The sequence below is a fragment of the Mobula hypostoma genome, chromosome 24 (genome assembly GCF_963921235.1).
Source record: "Mobula hypostoma chromosome 24, sMobHyp1.1, whole genome shotgun sequence".
In the NCBI taxonomy this organism is placed as follows: domain Eukaryota; kingdom Metazoa; phylum Chordata; class Chondrichthyes; order Myliobatiformes; family Myliobatidae; genus Mobula; species Mobula hypostoma.
Genome location: NC_086120.1, coordinates 52,849,305 through 52,867,133, shown reverse-complemented (window position 1 = coordinate 52,867,133; position 17,829 = coordinate 52,849,305). Strand labels below are relative to the sequence as shown.

Genomic DNA, 17,829 nt, shown 5'->3' with positions numbered 1-17,829 from the left:
GGTATGATGGTAGATTCTAATTGAAAATTTCTCCTTAGTTTTGATCCAGATCCCAGGCGACGCTACACTTTCTGGACATTTATTATTGGCGGAACGGGGATGTGGCTGTCGATGTATGGAGTCAACCAGTCCCAAGTCCAGCGTTACATTGCGTGCAAAACAGAGCTCCAAGCACGGCTGTAAGTCTGCAGAAGAGCTGCCTCTACTGGGGAGGTGGGACATGAAGCTGAGGGTATCCAAGTTTCTGCATTGCTCCCCCAGGAAACGAACGCCAGTAATTACTGAGATACCGGAGTCCTTTCCTCCTCTCGTGCTCACATATCCTGAAGGGAAAGGAAGGGCTTGGTTTGAAATTCCAGTAACAGATATAGGTGGAGAAATGGCAGATGGCATTTAATCCAGACAAGTGAGGTGTTGCATTTGGGAGATCAATCCAAGGGGAAAGTACTGAGTAAATTTCAGGACCCTCAAGAACCCCGGTGTATAGAGGGGTATTAAAGTTGCAGGATAGTGTCAATACATGTAGAGAGGGCGGCAAAGAAAGTGAATAAGGGCAGTGAGGGTAAGAGTCAGGAAGTCATGTTTCAGCTGTATCAACTTTGATTAGGTGACATTTGGAGTACAGTGAGCATTTCTACTCATTATACAGGAAGGCTGTGGAGAGGATTCAATGGAATCACAGAATCACAGAACATTAGAGCACAGATCCAGGCCCTCTGCTCATCTTGTCCGTGCTGAAGCATTAATCTGCCTCATCACATCGATCGGCACCTGATGCTCCTTCCATCTATGTACCTATCCAAATGTCTTTCAAATGTTGAAATTGACCCTACGTCCACCACTTGCGTTAGCAGCATGTTCAATATTCTCACCATCCACTGTGTGAAGATCTTCCTCATGTTCCCCTTAAACTTTTCACCTTTTACCTTTAACCCTTGACTTCTAGTTATAGTCTCACCCAATTTCAGTGGAAAAAGCCTGCTTGCATTTACTATATCTATACCCTTCATAATTTTGTATACCTCTATCAAATCTCCTCTCAATCTTCTACATTAAAGGGAATAAAGCTCTAGCCTGTTCAATCTTTCTCTATAACTCAGGTCCTCAACTCCTGGCAGCATCCTTGTAAACTTTCTCTGCACTCTTTCAATCTGATTTACATATTTCCTGTAGGTAGGTGACCAAAACTACTCACAATACACCAAACTAAGCCACACCAACGTCTTATATAATTTCAACATTATATCCCATCTCCTATACTCAATGCACTGATTTATGAAGGCCAATGTGCCAAAAGCTTTCTTTGTGGCTCTATGTATCTATGACACCACTTTCAAGGAATTATAGACTTGTATTCCCAGATCATCCATTCTACCACAGTTCTCAGTGTCCTACTGCTCACCTTGTAAGACCTACCCTGGTTGGTCCTACCGGTACAACACCTCACACTTCTCTACATTAAATTCCATTTTTCAGCTGGTCTAAATCTGACTGCAAGTCATAATAGCTTTCCTCACTGTCCACTATACCCCCAATCTTGGTATCATCTGCAAATTTGCTGATCCAGTTAACCACATTATTATCCAGATCATTGATACAGATGACAAACAACAAAGGACCCCGCACTGATCCCTGCAGCACTCCACTAGTCACAGGCCTCCAGTCAAAAAGGCAACCAACTACTGCCACTCTCTAGCTTCTCACAAAGCCAATGTCTAATCCAATTTACTGCCTCATAATAAATACCAAGTAACTGAACATTCTTGATCAACTTCCCATGCAGGACCATGTCAAATACCTTACTAAAGTCCATGTAGGTAACATCCACTGCCTTGCGTCATCAACTTTCCTGGTAACCTCTTCAAAAAACTCTATAAGATTGGTTAGACACAACCTACCATGCACAAAGCCATGCTGACTATTCTAAATCAGTCCATGTTTATCCAAATAAGTGTATGCTTCATCCCTTAGAACATCTTTCAATAACTTTACCACCATAGATGCCAGGCTCAGTAGCAAATCATTTCCTGGCATATTCTTAGAGCCTTTCTTAAACAATAGAACAACATCAGCCATCCTCCAATCATCCAGCACCACCCCCAGGGCTAAGGACGTTTTTCATATCTCTGCCAAGGTCCCTGCAATTTCTGCACTAGTCTCCCACAGGGTCCAAAGGAACACCATGTCAGGTCCTGGGGATTTATCCACCCTAATTTGCCTCAGTGCAGCAAACACCTCCTCCTCTGTAATCTGTATAGGGTCCATAAACTCGCTGCTGCAATGCCTCACATCTATGGACTCTGTGTCATCTCCCAAGTAAATACAGATGCAAAAAATCCATTTACGATCTCCCCCATCTCTTTTGGCTCCATGCATAGATTACCACTCTGATCTTCCGGAGGACCTATTTTGTCCCTTGCTAGCCTTTAGGTCTTAATTTATCTGTAGAAGCAGTTAGGATTCTCCTTCACCTTGTCTGCCAGAGCAACCTCAAATCTTCTTTTAGCCCTCTTGATTTTCTTCTTGTATTCTCTTGCATTTGTTATATTCCTCAATACCTCATTTGTTCCTGCCTGCTATGCACCTCCTCTTTTTCTTAACCAGAGCCTCACTATATTTCAAACACCAAGATTCTATAAACATATTATCCTTGGCTTTTATTCAGACAGGAACGTACAAACCTTGTGCTCTCAAAAATTCACTTTTGAAGGCCTCCCACTTACCAGGTACACCTTTGCTAGAAAACAACCTGTACCAAACCACACTTGCCAGATCCTTATGATACCATCAAAATTGACCTTTCTCCAATTTAGAATCTCACCCTGAGGACCAGACCTTTCCTTTTCTATAACTACCTTGAAAGTAATAGCATTTTGATAACTAGATGCAGAGTTTCTACCTGCACAAACCCGCGCTGTCACATCCCTAAGGGTTATGTTTAAAGGGAATTTATGGGGCACATTTTTTTGATATAGAGAGTGTTGGGTGCCTAGGTCACACTGTGGTGAAAACAAAAGTGTTACTTGAAGAGGCATTTGAACAGGTAGGTAAGGAGCAGGGAACAGAGGGATTGTGGTCATGTACAGGCAAGTGTGTAGTTTCATTTGGCATCATTATATCCTGTGCTGCATTGTTCTATACTCAACGTTCGAGTTTCTATATGCTTAGCTGACACTTTGAATAGGAAGTTCCATGGATTTGGGGAGATCAACAAAAAGATCTCCTGGAGATATCTTAGCTGGGACCAGGAGAAACAGTGCAGAGAGTTTGGATGTCAGATGTTCTCTTTTCTTGTCCACATTCACTTTGCTGGATGCTGCATACTGTGACTTCTGTTAAGAGTGTATCGCAGTGTTTGGAAAGGCACCTGAAAATGATTTACCAGTAATAAGAATTCACCTGCCAGCACTGCATACAGCATGCTCCATAATCTGTACCAATGATGTGAAGCAATGCCCAAAACTGGCCAGGACCTTGGGAGAACACTCATAAATACAATACAGCCAGGAAGGAAGCAGCAAGTCTGTCGGTTCTCTGCTACCATTCATACTGTCCGTGTTAATGTGGGAAAGTCTCAGTGAGACTGAAAAATCCAATTTCACACTAACTGTCATCTGCTTAGTCACTACTGTCTTCTCTCAAACGAAAGGTAATGTGGCGGGCAGTAATGTGATGACTTGTAATCCTGTCTCCGTATTGCTCATTCTCTGTGGAAACACCGAGAATTCCTTCAGGGCTGCAAGTGCCAGCCTTCCACATTGATTCACTGCTGTTGCTAAGCACTTGTCGAGCATAGTAATTGACTCTGTCTGTTGGAGAAGCTTTCAAGGGTGTCACCCTTTGACCTGTGCATCGAGTGTTGTTCTACAACTAACACTGAAGGTACTGGAGGGAAGCGAACTGTAAAAAACCCATGACGTAGTTCCTCACAAACTGCCCTTTCATTCTCCAGCAGTGGCCTTGTTTCTTCGTCAAGCCCCAGTTCGGCCAGGGTCAAGTGGCTCTTCAGAAACCATAGCTCTTTGTTTTCATTTGTCTTCTGAATGGTTTGAGTGAGACTGAAGAGCTCTTCTGACAGATTATTCCTTCCATTTAATGGAAAAACATAAACAATCCACCCAGTAGGGAGAGTACAGAGCAGCAGCCAGAAAATGAGGAAAGTTTGCGCAGTACAATGGAAGATAAGCAGAGCGCAATATCTATTTCTGGGTCGCATGGAAAATTCTCCATGTCCCCAGATCGCTGTCAACACTGGAACTTGTAACAGGTTGCTTTGGATACATACTTCCATGTCCCCAGATTTCTATGGACACTGGATGTTGAATGGGTGCTGGATAAACTCTTACAATGTCCCTGATCTCGGTGGACACCCGAACTTGAAATGAGTTGCTTTTAATAATTCTTCCATGTCCCCAGATCTCCATGGACACCGGAACTTGTGTCCTGATGAAGGATCCCAGCCCAAAAACGTCAACTGTACTCTTTTCCATAGATGCTGTCCAGCCTGCTGAGTTCTTTTAATATTTAGTGTGTGTTGACTGTAACTTGCAATGGGTTGCTTTAAATGAATTCTGTCCATGTCCCCAGATTGCTGTGGACACAGGGACTTGTACAGGTGCTTGGATGAACTCTCTCCATGTCCCCAAATCACTGTGGACATTGGAACTTGTAACAGGTTGCTCTGGATAAACACTCTCCATATGTCCAGATCTTTGAGGACACAGGAACCTTTACAGGTGCTTGGATAAACTCATTCCATGTCCCCAGATTGCTAAAGACACTGGAACTAGTAACAGGTTGTTTTGGATAAACTCTGTGTTGCCAGATCACTGTGGAAACTGGAGATGGTCATGGGTTGCTTTGGATAAACTCTCCCATGTCCCCAGGTCGCTAGGGACACCAAAACTTGTACAGGTGCTTGGATAAACTCTTTTCATGTCTCCAGTTCAAAGGTTCAATTTAATGTCAGAGAAATGTATACAATATACAGTGAGTATAGGAATAGAATGAGGTGGAGGATAAATGCGTGGCTGAGGGATTGGAGCAGGGGGCAGGGGTTCAGATTTCCGGATCATTGGGACCTCTTTTGAGGCAGGAGTGACCTGTACAAAAAGGACGGGTTACACTTGAATTCAAGGGGGACAAATATCCTGGCGGGGAGGCTTCCTAAGGCTTTTGGGGAGAGTTTAATCTAGGATTGCTGGGGGGTGGGGACCAAACTGAAGAGACAGAGGAAGGGGCGGTTGGCTCACAAATAGAGAAAGCTTGGAGACAGTGCGAGAGGGAGGATAGGCAGTGATAGAGAAGGGACGCGCTCAGACCGATGGTTTCCGATGTGTCTATTTTAGTTCAAGGAGTATTATGAACAAAGCAGATGAGCTTAGAGCATGGATCAGTACTTGGAGCTATGACGTTGTGGCGATTACTGAAACTTGGATGGCTCAGGGGCAGGAATGGTTACTTCGAGTGCCGGGTTTTAGATGTTTCAGAAAGGACAGGGAGGCAGACAAAAGAGTTGGGGGCATAGAACTGTTGATCAGAGATAGTGTCACGGCTGCAGAAAAGGAGGAAAGGATTGTCTATTGAGTCTCTATGGGTGGAAGTTGCAAACAGGAAGGGGTCAATAACTCTACTGGGTGTTTTTTAAAGACCACCCAATAGTAATAGGGATATCGAGGAGCAGATAAGGAGACAGATTCTGGAAAGGTGTAATAATGGCTTGCCCACAGAAGGCAAAGAGTGGTTGTAGACGGGTCATATTCTGCATGGAGGTTGGTCACCAGTGGAGTACCTCAGGGATCTGTTCTGGGACCCTTACTTTTCATGATTTTTATAAATGACCTGGATGAGGAAATGAAGGGAAGGTTCGTAAGTTTGCTGATGACACAAAAGTTGGGGGTGTTGTGGATAGTGTGGAGGGCTGTCAGAGGTTACAGCGGGATAGTGATGGGATGCAAAACTGGGCTGAGAAATGGCAGATGGAGTTCAAACCAGATAAGTGTGAAGTGGTTCATTTTGGTAGGTCAAATATGGTGGCAGAATATAGTATTAATGGTAAGATTCTTGGCAGTGTGGAGGATCAGAGGGATCTTGTGTTCCACTCAAAGCAGCTGCACAGGTTGACTCTGTAGTTAAGAGAGTATTGGCCTTCATCAATCGTGGAATTGAATTTAGGAGCCGAGAGGTAATGTTGCAGCTACATAGGACCCTGGTCAGACCCCACTTGGAGTACTGCGCTCAGTTCTGGTCGCCTCACTGCAGGAAGGATGTGGAAACCATAGAAAAGGTGCAGAGGATATTTACAAGGATGTTGCCAGGATTGAGGAGCATGCTTTATGAGAACAGGTTGAGTGAACTCGGCCTTTTCTCCTTGGAGCGACGGAGGATGAGAGGTGACCTGATAGAGGTGTATAAGATGATGAGAGGCATTGATCATGTGGATAGTCAGAGGCTTTTTCCCAGGGCTGAAATGGTTGCCACAAGAGTACACAGGTTTAAGGTGCTGGGGAATAGGTACAGAGGAGATGTCAGGGGTAAGTTTTTTTTACTCAGAGTGGTGAGTGCGTCGAATGGGCTGCCGGCAACGGTGGTGGAGGCGGATACGACAGGGCCTTTTAAGAGCCTTTTAGATAGGTACATGGAGCTTAGTAAAATAGAGGTCTATAGGTAAGCCTAGTAATTTCTAAGGTAGGGACGTGTTCGGCATAACTTTGAGGGCCGAAGGGCCTGTATTGTGCTGTAGGTTTTCTATATCTCTATGTTTCTATAACAGGGTTATTGTGGTGAGAGATTTTAACTTCCTAAATATCAATCAGCATGTCCCTAGAGCAAGGGGTTTAGATGGGGTGGAGTTGGTTTGGTGTATTCAAGAAGGTTTCTTGACACAACATGTAGATAAGCCTACAAGAGGAGAGGCTGTACTTGATCTGGTATTGGGAAATGAACCTGGTCAGGTGTCAGATCTCTCAGTGGGAGAGCATTTTGGAGATAGTGATCACAATTCTAGCTCCTTTACCATTGCATTGGAGAGGGATAGGGACAGACAAGCTAGGAAAGCATTTAATTGGAGAAAGTGGAAATATGAGGGTATCAGGCAAGAACTTGGAAGCATAAATTAGGAACAGATGTTCTGAGGAAAATGTACAGATGTTCAGGGGATATTTGCATGGAGTTTTGCAGAGGTAGGTTTCAATGAGACAGAGGAAGGATGGTAAGGTACAGGAACCATGGTGTACTGTTGTAAATCTAGTCAAGTAGAAAAGAAGAGCTTACGAAAGGTTCAAAAAACTAGTTAGTAATAGAGATCTAGAAGATTATAAGGCAAGCAGAAAGGAGCTTAAGAAAGAATTTAGGAGAACCAGAAGGGGCCATGAGAAGGCCTTGGCAGACAGGATTAAGGAAAACTCCAAGGCATTCTACAAGTATGTGAAGAGCAAGGGGATAATACATGAGAGAATAGGACCAATCAAGTGTGACAGTGGAAAAGTGTGTATGGAACCAGAGGAGATAGCAGAGATACTTAATGAATGCTTTGCTTCAGTATTCACTACGGGAAAGGACGACAGGCCAAAGACCCAGGAGATGTCAGTGGCTTCCTACCATGCCAGTCCTGCACAGCTACATGACTCCTTCAACAGAGAGAGAGGAGTGAAGGATGTATTTGGAAAATGAAATTAACTCCTTGCTGCAGGATTGTTTGAGGTGTAGAAACCTTAGTTGCTTAGCCGTGAGGATGAAGCTGAGAGAGGAGGCAAGCTGGGAATTGTTTTTTCGCCCATTTGTACCAGTAATTTCCCTTCTGACCCCAGTCGAAGAAAGTTGTAATTTTCAAAAAGCTTCAGACAAACAGACCAACATCAGAATGAATATCACTAGTGTATGTCGTGAAATGTTGGGAGCTAATGTCCAAGGTTACATGTTATATCGGAGGGATAGGAAGGTGGGCAAATGGGGTGGTGTGGCTCTACTGGTGAAGAATGGCATCAAATCAGTAGAAAGATGTGGGATAGGAGTGGAAGATGTTGAATCCTTGCGGGTTGAGTTAAGAAACTGCAAGGGTAAAAGGACGTTGATGGTAGTTATATACAGGCCTCCCAACAGTGGCTGGCAGGTGGACCACAGGTTACAACAGGAAATAGAAAAGGAGATTCAAAAGGGCAACGTTATGGTAGTCATGGGAAATTTTAACATGCAGGTTGATTGGGAAAATCAGGTTGGTAATGGATCTCAAGAGAGTGAGTTTGTTGAATACCTAAGAGATAGCTTTTTAGAGCAGTTTGTTGTTGAGCCTACTATGGAATCAGCTACGCTGGATTGGGTGTTACGTAATGGACCGGAAGCAATTACGGAGCTTACGGTAAAGGAACCCTCAGGAGACAGTAATCACAATGTGATTGAGTTCAACTTGAAATTTGATAGGGAGTCTGATATAGCAGTATTTCAGTGGAGTAAGGAAATTACAGTGGTATGAGAGAGGAGTTGGTCAAAGGAGAAGCGTGGAAGAATGAGGAGAGATTTGATAGAGGTATATAAAATCATGATGCGTATAGATAGAGAGAATGCAAGCAGGCTTTTTCCACTGAGGCTAGGGGAGAAAAAAACTTGAGGACATGGGTTAAGGGTGAAGGGGGAAATGTTCTTTTCTTTTTCAATCTTTTTATTAATTTCAACATCATAAACATTACAAAAAATAAGTACAGAACAATTGGGATTATATTGATAATAATTGGTTTATACAAGTATAAACTCAAATGGCACATACTTAATAAGCCTCCAAAAATCTCATAAAATTACCAATAAAATATAGAAAAAAAATACATGAAAATACAAAAATATCATAAGAAAACAAAAAAAATAATATCCCATTAGGAAAAAAAACTAATCTAACCAAACTAGAAGAAAACTAAAGAGAAAAAGAAAGGGCTATTATGATATCTCAGATAAAACCAATAGTGTCGCCACTTCCACTCCTCTCCCCATATACTGAAGTAACAAAATAGAATTGGAAAGGGTCAAATTACATCATGTGAAAATATTGAATAAATGGTCTCCAAATCTCATCAAATTTAATAGATGGGTCATACATGACACTTCTATTTTTTTCTAAATTTAAACAAGGCATAGTTTGAGAAAACCAATGAAATGTAGTAGGAGGATTAATCTCTTTCCAATTCAATAGTATGGATCTTCTAGCCATTAGAGTAACAAAAGCAATCATCCAACAAGCTGAGGAGGTCAGATAACGTTGTTCTATCATTGGTAAACCAAAGATGGCAGTAATAGGATGAGGTTGTAGATCAATATTCAAAACAGTTGAAATAATATCAAAGATATCGCCCCAATGTTTCTTCAACAAAGGGCAAGACCAAAACATATGAGTTAATGAGGCTATCTCAGAATGACATCTATTACATACAGGGTTTATATGAGAGTAATGACGAGCTAATTTATCCTTAGATATATGAGCTCTGTGTATAACTTTAAAATGTATCAATGCATGTTTAGCACATATAGAGGAAGAGTTAACTAGTTGGAAAATTTTTTGCCATTTCTCAGTAGGTAAGGTAAGCTTAAGTTCCCTTTCCCAATCGTTCTTAATTGTATTCGAAACATCTGGATTTATTTTCATTATCATATTATAAATAATTGCTGTTGAACCTTTCTGAAAAGGATTTAAATCTAAATATTTTTCCATTATATCAGTAGAATATGAAATCGGAAAGGTAGTAAGAACAGTATTTAAAAAGTTTCTGATCTGCAAATGTCTAAAAAAGTGGGATCTAGGTAAATTATATTTATTAGATAATTGTTCAAAAGACATAAAACAATTATCCAAAAATAAATCAGAAAACCATATTATACCTTTTATTTTCCAGACCAGATAGGCTTGGTCCAAAAACAAAAGATGAAAAAGAAAATTGGATACAATAGGGCTTGCTAAAATAGATTGAATTCAGTCCAAAAAATTTTCGAAGCTGAAACCATATTCGAAGAGTATATTTAACTACTGGGTTATCCATTTGTTTGTCCAATTTAGAAAAATCAAAGGGGAGTGGGGTCCCTAGAATAGAACCCAATGAAAATCCTGAAGCAGAATTACATTCAAGATTAACCCATTGTGGACTTGAAACTGTGTCCCAATTCCATGTCCAAAATTTTAAATAACGAATATTAATTGCCCAGTAATAAAATCTAAACTTCGGCAATGCTAAACCACCCTCTGTTTTGGGCTTCTGTAAGTATCTTTTACCTAGTCTAGGATTTTTATTCTGCCATATGTATGAGGAAATTTTTGAATCAACGTTATCAGAAAAAGATTTCGGAATAAAAATTAGCAGTGCTTGAAATAAATCTAGAAATTTAGGTAAAGTAATCATCTTAACAGCGTTGATCTGACCAATTAATGACAAAGACATCGGTGACCATTTAGTACACTAACCTTTAATCTGATCAAATAAAGGTAAAAAATTAACCCTTAATAAATCCTTATGCTTCTTGGTGATTTTTACTCTTAAATAGGGAAAGTGATCAGTAGCTAATCTAAATGGTAAACGTTTATAATTTGGAACCTGCATATTTAACGGAAAAAGTTAACTCTTATTAAGATTCAGTTTGTAGCCAGAAAATTTACTAAACTTAGCCAACAAAGATAAAATTGCAGAAATGGATTTCTCTGGGTCAGAATTATACAATAATAAATCATCTGCATATAATGATAACTTATCATTATATTACTCTTTCCCACGAGTAATACCAAAAATATTTGGTGAATCTCGAATAGCAATTGCTAAAGTTTCTAAAGCAATATCAAATAATAAAGGACTTAGAGGACAACCCTGCCTAGTACCACGAAATAATTGAAAAGAGGGAAAACTTTGATTATTGGTCAAAACTGAAACTAGAGGGGTATGATATATCAGTTTAATCCAGGATATAAATATCGGACTGAAATTAAACTTCTCAAGCGTACTAAATAAACATGGCCATTCAACTCTGTCAAAAGCTTTCTCAGCATCTAATGAAATAACACATTCTGGAGTTCTCAGTGAAGGAGTATTAACAATATTCATTAATCTCCTAATATTAAAGGATGAATAACAATTTTGAATAAATCCAGTTTGGTCCACAGAAATAATTTGAGGTAATACATTTTCTAACCTAGATGCCAATATTTTAGAAAAAATTTTTGAATCTACATTCAATAAGGATATCGGTCTATATGATGCACATTCAGTAGGATGCTTTTTTTTAGAATTAAGGAAATAGAGGTAAAATGATAGTGGTAGTTTACCTATAATAATTGCATCTTTAAAAACTCTGCATAACTGGGGAGAAAGGCTAGAAGAGGAAAACTTTAAAAATTCTACTGTATGGCCATCTGGACCAGGTGAATTGCCAGAATTCATTGAAGAAATAGCACCCTTTATTTCTTCATCCGTAATAGGTGTTTCTAACTTTAGACATTCTTTGGGCGTCAATTTTGGAAAGTTCAATTTCCTTAAAAAGTCATACATCTCATTGGGATCATGAGGAAATTCTGACTGATATAAAGATGTATAAAATTCTTGAAAAGATTTATTAATCTCATCATGATCAACTGTTAAAGTATCATCAGGTTTGCGAATCTGAATAATTTGACGTTTAACCGAAGCTGTTTTTAATTGATTGGCTAATAATTTACCAGATTTATCACCATGTATCTAAAACTCACTTCTAGTTTTCATTAGTTGGTTTTCAATTGACAATGTTACGAGTAAACTATGCTCCATTTGAAGTTCAACTCTCTGTTCGTAAAGCTCCTTGTTAGGAGCAATGGCATATTTTTTATCAATGTCTTTAATCTTATCAATCACACAAGTATTTCATTCTTAATGCGTTTTTTTCAATCCAGCAGAGTAGGAAATATTCTGACCACGGATATATGCTTTAAAAGTGTCCCACATAACCCCACTGGAAATTTCATCCGTGGCATTAGTTTAAAAAAACAGTCAACCTGATCCTTAATAAATTTTACAAAATCCAAATCTTGAAGTAAATTGGAATTAAAACACCGTTGTCTAGTATTAGAAGGTATATCCATTAATTTGGTAGAGAGATTCAATGGTGCATGATCAGAGATGACAATGATGTCATTGTTGCTCCCAATTACAGATGGAATTAAACAAGAGTCTATAAAAACATAGTCAATCCTAGAATAAGTATGATGTACATGTGAAAAAAAAGAAAATTCTTTATCCTTAAGATGTAGAAATCTCCAGATCTCTGAGATTCCTGAGCCAGTCAAAAACGAGTTGATAAGAATAGCCGACTTATTCAGTAATGCCTGAGTAGATACAGATTTATCCATTGAGGGATTTAAACAGCAATTAAAGTCTCCCCCCATTATCAACATGTAATCACTTAAATTAGGAAAGGAGGTAAATAATTGTTTGGGGTGAACTGTTTAAAGGGAACATTGTGGGGGGGGTTCTTCACACAGAGTGGTGGGAGTGTGGAATGAGCTGCCAGATGAAGTGGTAAATGCGGGCTCACTTTTAACATTTAAGAAAAACTTGGACAGGTACACGGATAGGCAGAAAAATGGTTCGGCACAGCCACGAAGGGCCAAAAGGCCTGTTTCCGTGCTGTAATGTTCTATGGTTCTATTGTTCTAAGTTGGAAGGAGCTGCTAGCAGAGCAGCAATGGTGTGCATTTCTGGGAAAAATGAGGAAGGTGCAGGAAATGTGTATTCAAAAATGAAGAAATACGCAAATGGTAAAATAGTATAGACATGGCTGACAAGGGAAGACAAAATTATTGTAAAAACAAAAGAAAGGACATCTAACAAAGCAAAAATTAGTGGGAAGATAGAGGATTGGGAAGTTTTTTATAACCTACAGAGAGCAACCAAAAAAATCATTAGAAGGTAAAAGATGAAATATGAAAGCAAACTAGCGAATAATATCAAATTAGGTAGTAAAAGTTTTTTTTAAGTATTTTAAAAATAAAAGAGAAATGAGAGTGGATATAGGACTGCTAGAAAATGGGGCAGGAGAGATAATAATGGAGGGACAAGGAGATGGCTGATGAAAGAAATGAGTATTTTGATCAGTCTTCATAGTGGAAGACACTAGCAGTATGCCTGATGTTGTAGTGTGTGAAGGAAGAGAAGTGGTGCAGTCATTGTTACAAGTGAGAAGGTGCTCAAAAAGCTGAAAGATCTAAAGGTACATAAGTCACCTGGACCAGAGGAACTGTGCCCTAGGGTTCTGAAAGAAGATGTGTTAGAGATTGTAGGGGCATTAGAAATGATCTTTCAAAACTCATTGGACTCTGGCGTGGTGCCAGAGGATTGGAAAATTGCAAATGTCACTCCACTCTTTAAGAAAGGAGGAAGGCAGCAGAAAGGAAATTATAGACCAGTTAGCCTGACCTCAGTGGTTGGGAAGATGTTGGAGTTCAATTGTTAAGGATGAGGTGATGAGTACTTGGTGAAACATGACAAGATAGTACAAAGTCAGCATTGTTTCCTTCAGGGAAAATCCTGCCTGATGAACCTGCTGGAATTCTTTGAGAAGATTACAAGTAGGATAGTTAGAGGCGATGCAGTGGATGTTGTATATTTGGACTTTCGGAAGACCTTTGACAAGGTGACACACATAAAACTGCTTACCAGGTTAAGAGCCCAAGGTAATACAGGAAAGTTACTAACGTGGTTAGAGTATTGGCCGATTAGTAGGAGGCAGTGAGTGGGAATAAAAGGATCCTTTTCTGGTTGGCTGCCAGTGACTAGTGGTGTTCAGCAGGGATTGGTGTTGGGGCCACTTCTTTTTATGCTGTATGTAAATAATTTAGTTGATGGAAAGTGATGTTGCCAAGTTTACAGATGATATGAAGATTTTTGGAGGGGCAGGTAGTGTTGAGGCAACAGGTAGGATGCAAAAGGACTTACACAGATTAGGAGAATGGGCAACAAAGTTGGAATGAAATACAATGTTGGAAAATGCATGGGTAAGCACTTTGGTAGTAGAAATAAATGTGCAGACTATTTTCTAAATGGGGAGAAAATCCAGGTATTTGAGATGTAGAGGGACTTAGGAGTCCTTGTGCAGAACACCATAAAGGTTAACTTGCAGATTGAGTCGGTGGTGGGGAAGGCAAATGCCATGTTAGCATTCATTTCAAGAGGTCTGGAATACAACAAGAATGTGATGCTGAGGCTTTATAAGGCACTGGTGAGGCCTCACCTTGAGTATTGTGAACAGTTTTGGGACCCTCATCTTCGAAAAGATGTGCTGGCATTGGAGAGGGTTTAGAGGAGGTTCACAAGGATAATTCCTGGAATGAAAGGGTTATCATATGAGGAATGTTTGATGGCTCTGGGTCTGTACTCACTGGAATTCAGAAGGATGAGGAGGATCTCATTGAAACCTTTCAAATATTGAAAGGCCTAGAGAGAGTAGATGTGGAAAGGATGTTTCCCGTGGTGGGGGAGTCTAGGACAAGAGGGCACAGCCTCAGGGTAGAGGGGTGCCCTTTCAAAACAGAGATGCGGAGAAATTTCTTTAGCCAAAGGGTGGTGAATTTGTGGAATTTGTTGCCACATCCAGCTGTGGAGACCAGGTCATTTTGTGTATTTAAGGCAGAGATTGATAGGTTCTTGATTGGACATCGCATCAGAGATTACAGGGAGAAGGCCAGGAAATGGGGTTGAGGAGGGAAAAAAGGTATCAGCCATGATTGGATGGCAGAGCAGACTCGATGGACCAGATGGCCTAATTCTGCTCCTATGTTTTATGGTCTTATGGAAATTTGTTAACTTTACGGCAGCAGTACAACGAAATACATGATAAATAAACAGGGAAAAATGAGTTACATTAACTATATATATGTCTATTAAATATTTAAGTTAAAACAAGTAGTTCAAAATAACAGAAATAATAAAGTAACAATGTAGTGTTCATGGATTCGATGTCCATTTAGAAATCAGATGGCAGAGGGGAAGAAGCTGTTCCTGAATCACTGAGTATGTGCCTTTAGTCTTCGGTACCTCCTCCCCAACTGTAACAGTGCGAAGAGGGAATGTCCTGGGTGGTGGGGATCCTTAATAATGGACACCACCCTCCTAAGGCAATACTGCTCGAAGATGTCTTGGATACTATAGAGCAATGGTCCCCAACCACCGGGCCATGGACCGGTACCGGGCCGCAAGGAAACAATATGATTTAGTGATATGAAACGATACGAGATAGCTGCACCTTTTCTCATTCCCTATCACGCCCACTGTTGAACTTGAACACACACGAGTTTATTACACACACATCATCCATGTCAGTGCAGGAAGAAGATCAACTCCTCGAGTTTGCAAATGACAGTGGGCTGAAAAGTATGTTTGACATAACATCTCTGCCGGCATTCTGGATCAAAGTCAAGGCTGAATATCCTGAGATAGCCATGAAAGCACTGAAAACGTTGCTTCTATTTCCAACATCATATCTCTGCGAAACGGGGTTTTCTGCAATGAATGCAACGAAAACTAAATTGCAGAATAGTCTGGACATAAAGAACCCCCTTCGAGTATCGCTGTCTCCCATCACCCCTCGATGGGACCGTCTTGTTGCAGGGGAACAAGCCCAGGGCTCCCACTGATTCAGCGATATTGGTGTGTTGCAATGATTTTATATGTTCATACGAGGAAAATATGTGCTGTGTGTTTAATATCCAAACGTTACTTAAAATGTTATGATGCTATTGACTTATAAGTGCCTTATAATTGAGTTATCACTATATTCATGCACGGTATGTCTTGCTGACATTGAGTGTAAGGTTGTTGCTGTGACACCACTCAACTGACTGCTATACCTCACTCCTGCATGCCCTCTCGTCATCATTTGAAGTTCTGCCAACAATGGAAACCACATGTGGCCTTAGATTTTTGGAGTGAAGGGTGAGGGTGTGGACAAGTTGGAGCCTGAGGACGAACAGAGAAACCACACTGGACAGATGATCCTCATTCACTGAGAAATAAAATGGATTAATGATAACAACCTCAGCAAGGTCCAATCCAGTATCAAAGGGCCAAATGCGTACTGTAATTTTCACCCATTCCATCATCATTAGACTCCCGGCTCCAGCAACACAACCACCCTAAAACAATGTCTGTCCTATCCCTTGCTATTCACATAGTCCCCTTTTCTATCCATATAATCCTCAAGCCAAACTCCTACCCCAATCCACATTCTGTACCTAATTCCTGCACTCTCTCAATCAACCCCACACCCTAGCCTCCTCCCACAAAATACCAGAAATACTCAGCGGATCAGGCAGCATCTGTGAAGAAAGAGACAGGGTTAACATTCATCTGAAATTGAATGTGTTTTCTTCAGGGAATGGCGACAGGTGGACAAAGCAAAGGGAATATCTGTGATAGGAGACCAAGACATGCACAGTGCCATCTGGGAGAGGAGGGGACAATTCACTACCCTGGGCTGATTTCTCTAGAGAGGGTGGACAGTGAGAAAGACGGAACTCAGAGGAGAAGGGCGAGGGATGGAATGCTGGAGCTGATATATGCAGCAGATCCCATGACATCTGTGGAGAGAGCTGTCTCAGTTTGAGAACCTTTCTTCTGGACCCTTTCATCCCGACCATATGAAATGTAAAGAAAACAGGAGCAATAGTTGTTCCCTAAGCCTGGCCGTCATTCAATGCCGGATCTCACAATCAGGTTACTGCTGTTTCACCATCTCCTCTCACGCATTTTGTCACTGAAACTTTTGTTATATTTGGTGGCCTGGTGACCACAGTTTACTGACCACTTCAGAAACATTTCAACTCAGTCCTAAATAACTCACCCCCAGCCTGACGTTCTGACAAGTGTTCGAAACCAGCCTGACCAGAGGAACAGTCCCAGACCCAACCTCCTTTCCTATCTCCTCACTCCTCTCCCTAGCTCTTTCCCCCTCTCCTTTTCACCCCTCATGTGAACTGGAGAGTTAGGCATCTCTCACTGACCTTGGTGTAGAACAGGCCTCACTCTGCCTTTCTTTGATACCAGTGCCATCTTCATCAACCAGCTGGGCCTCTGGTGTATTGTGACCAGTGCAGGAGTTTGTGGTATCATCGCATTTGCTCTGTACCGAGACTGTGACCCAGTGAGGGCAGGTCATGTGACTGCACCTGACCAGGTAAGTGCAGCAGGTCAGGTCATGTGACTGCACCTGATCAGGTGAATGCAACATATAAAACAATTCAATGGGCTCACCGTTATACAGAATATTTTAATATATCTTCTCCACACACCGTCCACATCCTCCCCATTAGTTCACACTCCCTCTCCAGCCATTCACACCCCTCTCCAACCTGTCACATCACCTCCCCACCCTTTCGCAACATTCCTACTGTTCACAACCCCTCCCGACTGGTCACACCCCTTCCTACCCATGCACACCTCCACCCCATCTGTTCGCAACTCCTCCAACCCATTCACATCACTCCCCACCCTTTCACACCCCCTCCCCATCCGGTCACACCCTTAACCACCCATTCACCCCTCCTTCTCACGTTCACACCACTGCCCACCCATTCACCACCATCTCCACCCGGTCACATCCCTCCCACCTATTCACACCTTTCCCAATCCATTCACACTCCCTCCTCACCAGTTCACACTACTGCCCACCCATTCACACCCCTCCTTATCTATTCACAGCCCACCACAATTGTTCATAGCCCCTTCGCTCTGTACCCAGTTGCACACACAACCTTCACAACCCTCACAACCCTGACACTTTACACAACAAACCGTCCACACCTTGCCACGTCTCTTTCTCTCCATTGTACGGGGGATC

The 17,829-nt window shown here is 41.3% G+C and overlaps 1 protein-coding gene across 1 annotated transcript in view; it reads left to right on the top strand.

The window, feature by feature from the left end:
• The window catches only part of slc5a5 (solute carrier family 5 member 5), a 96,042-nt gene that overhangs the window by 29,102 nt on the left and 49,111 nt on the right, over positions 1–17,829 (top strand). Inside the window, exons 6-7 of the mRNA XM_063032769.1 lie at positions 39–179; positions 17,037–17,166. Coding sequence (XP_062888839.1) covers positions 39–179; positions 17,037–17,166 — 271 coding nt within the window. The remainder of the gene's footprint in view (positions 1–38; positions 180–17,036; positions 17,167–17,829) is intronic.